The 5,775-nt window shown below is 47.5% G+C and overlaps 1 protein-coding gene across 1 annotated transcript in view; it reads right to left on the reverse strand.

The window, feature by feature from the left end:
- HSPG2 (heparan sulfate proteoglycan 2) overlaps window positions 1–5,775 on the reverse strand; it is a 96,489-nt gene that overhangs the window by 71,046 nt on the left and 19,668 nt on the right. The window contains exons 4-9 of the mRNA XM_007935869.1: window positions 5,224–5,333; window positions 5,056–5,114; window positions 4,608–4,768; window positions 2,629–2,760; window positions 2,128–2,376; window positions 1,918–2,037 (exon numbers count right to left, since the gene is read on the reverse strand). Of these exons, the coding sequence (XP_007934060.1) occupies window positions 1,918–2,037; window positions 2,128–2,376; window positions 2,629–2,760; window positions 4,608–4,768; window positions 5,056–5,114; window positions 5,224–5,333 (831 nt within the window). The remainder of the gene's footprint in view (window positions 1–1,917; window positions 2,038–2,127; window positions 2,377–2,628; window positions 2,761–4,607; window positions 4,769–5,055; window positions 5,115–5,223; window positions 5,334–5,775) is intronic.

The following is a 5,775-nucleotide window of genomic DNA, read 5'->3' on the forward strand; positions in this document are numbered from 1 at the left end:
TCTCCTCACCTGTAACCCTGGGGCTGACTGCTCTTCTGTCCGGGTTCCTGGCTTTTTATCCCCTTTCTCCTTCTCTTCCCACTTGCTACTTCAGGGTCCCTGAGTTGTCTCTCCTCACCTGTAACCCTGGGGCTGAATTATATACCTGGCAAAATTGTCCCTCAAATACAATAGTGAAATTAGGACATATTTAGATAAGCAGAAATTAAGGGAATTTGTTAAAACTGACTAAGCTTACAAGAGATGCTAAAGGGAGTCCTTTGGACAGAGAACCTACAATAGCAAACAACAACTGACCATTAACACATATGATGACATAACCCAGAAACCAACCCAGCTATGGAAGTATCCAAAGGAAATAAGCCTACAAGATTGTAAACAGGGAACCAGAGACATCAATTGACAAATGAAGACAATTACAAACCAAAAAGAGGGAAAAAACTGTGTAGTTACAGAACTTCTAAATGGTAGGGAAGTCAAGACAACTATAAGATAGAACAGACTGTTCTAACCTTGGGAAGAAACTATAAATCACAGGGTAACCTCAAAGAAAAGTGATAAACTTTCACATCAAAATAAAAAAGAGGACCAGTACAAATATTTAGCAAATACTAAAACAATAACAATGAACAAAGTGATAACATGACTCAGAAACAAAACAAGCAGAGCACAGAAAATTACATGGAGAAAGAAATTAACACCATGAAAAAGCACATAACAAAATGAGAGTAACAAATTCATACTTGTTGATAACTACATATCTGACAAGGGACTTATCTCTAAAATTTATAGAAAACTCCAACACCTCAACAACAAAAAGATTAACAATCCAACTAAAAAATGGACAGAAAACATGAATGGACACTTCACCGAAGAGTATATTCAGGTGGTCAGCAAATACATGAAGAAATGCTCATGATCATCAGCCATCAGAGATGCAAATCAGGGCAACAATGAGATGCCATCTCACTCCAGCACTAATGGCAAAGTTCAACAAGACAGAAAATGGCAGTTGCTGGTGAGGATGTGGAGAGACTTATACATTGCTGGTGGGACTGTAAAATGTTAAAACCACTGTGGAAAACAGTATGGTGATTCCTTAAAAAGCTGGAATTAGAAATACCATTTGACCCAGCAATCCCATCACTAGCAATATACCCTAAAGAAGTGAGAGCCAGGACAAGAACAGATATATACACACCCATGTTCATTGCAGCACTGTTTATAATAGCAAAAAGATGGAAACAACCTACGTGCCCACCAACTGAAGAATGGATAAGCAAACTATGGTACATACACACAGTGGAATACTATGCAACCCTAAAGAATAATGTAGAATCTGCAAAACACCACATAACATGGATGAACTTGGAGGATATTATGCTGAGTGAAAGAAGTCAATCACAGATGGACAAATACAGTATTAGTTCCTTATTGTAAAAAGTCAAGGATATATGGAAAGAAACTTTCTTTGCTGGTTACCAGGGGTGGGAGAGGACGGGAGGCAACACTGAAAAAAAAAAAAAAAGCATTGACCCATGTCACTTTAGTTTTGTGTATTTCACTGTACATAAATTATATTTCAATAAAATGCATTTGAGAAAACAAAAAGAACCATATCACCAAGGATCCTAGTATATCAACCCATCTTAGCCATTCATCTAAGCCACACACAAGCATCAATATCAAAAAGAAAAGTAAAGCTAACAAAAATGAAGAAAATAGAGAGGTGTTAGCTACAGGCAATTTAGCTACACTGCTTGCTAAAAGGGCCAGCTCAGAATAGAGAGCCCTCACTGCACAGGTCAGAGAGAGATAACATGTCAAAGTCTCACTCCAGGCCTTCACCATTCACCCAGGGAGAGCAAACAAAGCTGCCTGAGAAGCTAGGCCTGGGCAGGTTTCTCGGGAACTCACGACAGTTGGCCTCATCGGTGCGGTCCTCGCAGTCAAAGTCGCCATCACAGCGCCACAGCTTGAAGGCACAATGCCCATTTGCACAGGGAAACTCGTTGGGCTCACAGGGTGGCGAGGGGCCTGGGTAGACAAGGCAGGGTTCAGCCAGCGCCCTCCTCAGCTGGCTCCCTCCATCTCTGTCACCCCCACCTCCACCAGCCCGGTCTTCACCACAGTCCAGCTCATCACTGCCATCCTTGCAGTCCTCTTGCCCATCACAGAGGTAGTCTTTGGGGATGCAGTGCCCACTGTGGCATGTGGCCTCGTGGGACCCACAGGGCCCAGGTCTGCCTTGATCAGGGAGCAAAGGCCAGGGAGCAGGGATGTCTGGTGGTCGCTGCACGATGGACTCTTCTAGCTTGGGTGGAAGAGGTGATGTCTCCACCAAAGGAGGTGGTACAGAGCTCGGAACCGGCTCCTCTGTGAATAGAGCCTGCTTTGAGCTAGCAGGAGGGGTGGCTCCTTGCCCCTTGTCCTCCACAACCCCCCTGGCCCTTCCTGTATACCCAAAGTCCACTCCCTGCCTCATTTGTTGCCCCCAGCCCTGACCCTATTATCACCTTTCCCATGTCCCTCTGCCCACCTCCTTTGCACCTCAGACTGACTGTGGGGCATACCCATGGCCCTCCCCTGGCGCCTGCAAGCCACTTGTATCCCCAGACAGCCCCTCACCACAATTGAGCTCATCAGACATGTCCCTGCAGTCGGGCCGCCGGTCACAGCGATACTCCAGGGCCACACATTCATTGTGGCTGTGGCAGGCAAACTCAGCCTCAGTGCAGACCCTTGAGGGCACCTGGGGCACTGTGGGGGTTGGGCGGAGTCAGAGGTGGCAGGTGGAAGCTTGGGGAAGGGCTGAGGGAGGGCACAGGCACTGCATGGCTGGAGCAGGCAGTGGTGCCCTGTGCCAGGCCACTTGGTTCTGGCAGACACAGCAGGAGCAAGGAGCACATAGTGGACACACATCCACAGCACACACGGGATGTGGACATGTTGCAGAGGTCTCACCCACCCCTTACAGAGACCCCACACACAGCTGACATGCCACATGCATGCAACTACCATAGCACACTCATGCAGGCCACAACGTGGCCCAGTGAGGACCAGAGAAGGAAAAGGAGGGAAGTGGCAGCCTGTGGGCTGTGCCCAGCCATCATGCCCTCATCTTTCCTTCCCCTCCATTCATTAACTTCTCTAGTTCCCCAGCTGGGTCTAGGCCAGGTTTACACTCTCACCTGGTGTCACTGCAGCCGCCATAGCGGCCTGAGGGGGCGGGGGTGTCTGTGCTGGAAAGGAAGGTGTGGTCAGCAGCTGCCCCCCTGGGATCTGGGAGGTGTGGGCTACAGGTTTGGTCAGACCCATCCCTCTTGAGGGATCTCTCCTGCCCTAGAGGACTCATTAAAAAATGGGAAAAAGGGGGCTGGATACCCAGGAGCCTTTAGATCTGGGCCTGGGGGTGTCAAAGGAGCAAATGTGTTTACTGGTTGTATTAATTGAGGTTGAGTGTACAGAACAAGAGAGGTGATGACTTCACTATTTTTTCCTGAGGCGCTACACCATGATAAGGAGGGAGTTTGGCCAGTTCTGGGTTCCATTGAGTCATGGACAGTGATATGCGGGAGGCTGCCCAGAGAGAGGGGCTGAGAACCAGAGCCTGTGAGGAACAGTTAGGGGACCTGAGACTATTAGGACTAGAGAAGAAAAGACTCAGGATGTCAGAACCAGGAGACAGAGGGTGCAATGAAAAACCTGGGCCACCCCCACACAGTACAAAGGCCAAGTCTTGGCACCTAACAGCTGTGTGACTTGAACCAGTTTCTGATTCTCTCTAAGCCTCAGTTTTTCATCTATAAAATAGGGACTGATCAGCCCTGTTTTCCTCACAGGTCTGGCAAGACTGGCATAGACTCAGGGCTTGTTTTAAACTGTGGTTTTTCTGATACCTGCCTAGGTGAATTTGGACTAGCCACTCTTCCTTTCTAAGCCTTAGTTCCCTTATCTGTAAAATGGGAGGACAATATCTACTTCAAGGAGTCCTGGTGGCACAACAGTTAAATGTTTGGCTGCTAAACCTAAGGCTCGTGGTTTGAATTCACCCAGTGGCTCCACAGGCAAAGTCCGAGACATCTGTTGCTATAAAGATTACAGCCTAGGAAACTCTACGGGAAGTTCTACTCTGTTACATGGGGTCGCTCTGAGTTTAAAGTTGACTTGACAGCACTTAACAATAACAATATCGACTTCATGGGAACTGTTGTGAAGGCTGCATTGGAGGCAGGATATGGGGGCTTTAGCATAGCACCTAGCATATAATTACTGCCCAATAAATAAAGGTTGGTTATTATTAAATGTAAATGTGTTTTGGGCCCAAAAGTGCTGTATAAAGAAAGGAATTGTTATCTATTGGCAATGTATAGAAGTCTACATATAATGGGCAGAAACTGGGTCTAATGGATACACATCAGAGGAAAGAGACTATGCTCTAACCAAGCCAAGGGTGCAAAGAGACAGATGGGGCAGACTCTAGAGGTAGTGAGCTCCCTGTCCCTAGTAGTTTGCAAATCTAAGCTAGAAGAGCTCATGGTAGGGACATGGAAAGGGGGCCCACACAAGTCTGAGAACAAGAGGAGGTGACCTCAGGATGGGCTTACCTGTGCCCAGGCGTCGGAACTGGAAGCCTTGGGGAGAGGTGGTGTAGGAGCCAATGGAGCCGCTGGAGATGACCGAGTGCAGCACCTCCTGAATCTGGGCCCCGTCTGCATTCCCTTCCGAGCCCACATCCAGCTCCACAAAGACCCAGCCATCCAGCTCCCTAGGAACAGGGATAGGGCAGGGGAGAAGGTGAGGAAGATGCCTGCAGTCTTGGAAACTCCAGTGGTCTCTTGCCCCATGCTCAGCCTTGAGTTTGTGACACTTCCCTGTTCCTGGGTGGCCTGTACCCAAAGCAGGGCAATTTAAGGTTCACATTATCCCCCACCAATTCCTGACTCTTCACCAATTAAGCTTCATCTAATTAAGCTTCTCCCCTCCCTATGTGAGTCCAGCTATCCCACAGGCTGCCCCCCAACCCCTTGCCAGCCCCCAGGGGACCCTTCTTACTTGATGAACACCACACTGACAACCTGATCTCCAGGGATCTTCAAGTACTCCGACTCTAGCTGGGGAAGACCAGCACCACACAGCACCATCAGCCTCCAGCCTCTATCATCCCATGCCCAGTTCTGCCCCACCACATCTGGGGAGCTTTCCAAACTCCCTTCGCCTCACCGTGTCTACCACAGCCTCAGAAACCTCTCGGAACTCCTCGGAGCCTGCATCCTCCAGCCGGGGGCTGTAGTCAATGGAGTGAGTGAAATTGACCAGGGCCCGGAAATAAACTGCAGAAAGAAGGTATCATCATGAGGGGCCCAGCTAACTGAAACGTCAGTTTGAACTCACCCGAGGCTCTGCTGGAGAAAAGACAGCCTAGGACTACAGTCAGAATTGACTCAATAGCACACAATCACAACAATAAAGTGCTTAGAACAGAACTTGGTACACAACAGATGCTGATTAAGTTACAGCCGAATCAATTTATACCATATATTTAAGAAATACATAGACTGGTGTGCTTACACACACAACAATCATTTATTGACCACTATTATATACAAGATATTTTTAATGCATTAAATCTCATAACGTTCATGAATTAAGGTATGAGTTATAAATTAGTTAATATGAGTTACAAGTGAGTTTAATATAGTACAGAGTGCTTAGAACTGAGTCTGACACATACAAACCAAACCAAACTCACTGCTGTGGAGTTGGATGTGACTC

Source organism: Orycteropus afer, unplaced genomic scaffold (genome assembly GCF_000298275.1).
Source record: "Orycteropus afer afer isolate SDZICR_OR568_19922 unplaced genomic scaffold, OryAfe1.0 scaffold00031, whole genome shotgun sequence".
Classification (NCBI taxonomy): Eukaryota; Metazoa; Chordata; class Mammalia; order Tubulidentata; family Orycteropodidae; genus Orycteropus; species Orycteropus afer.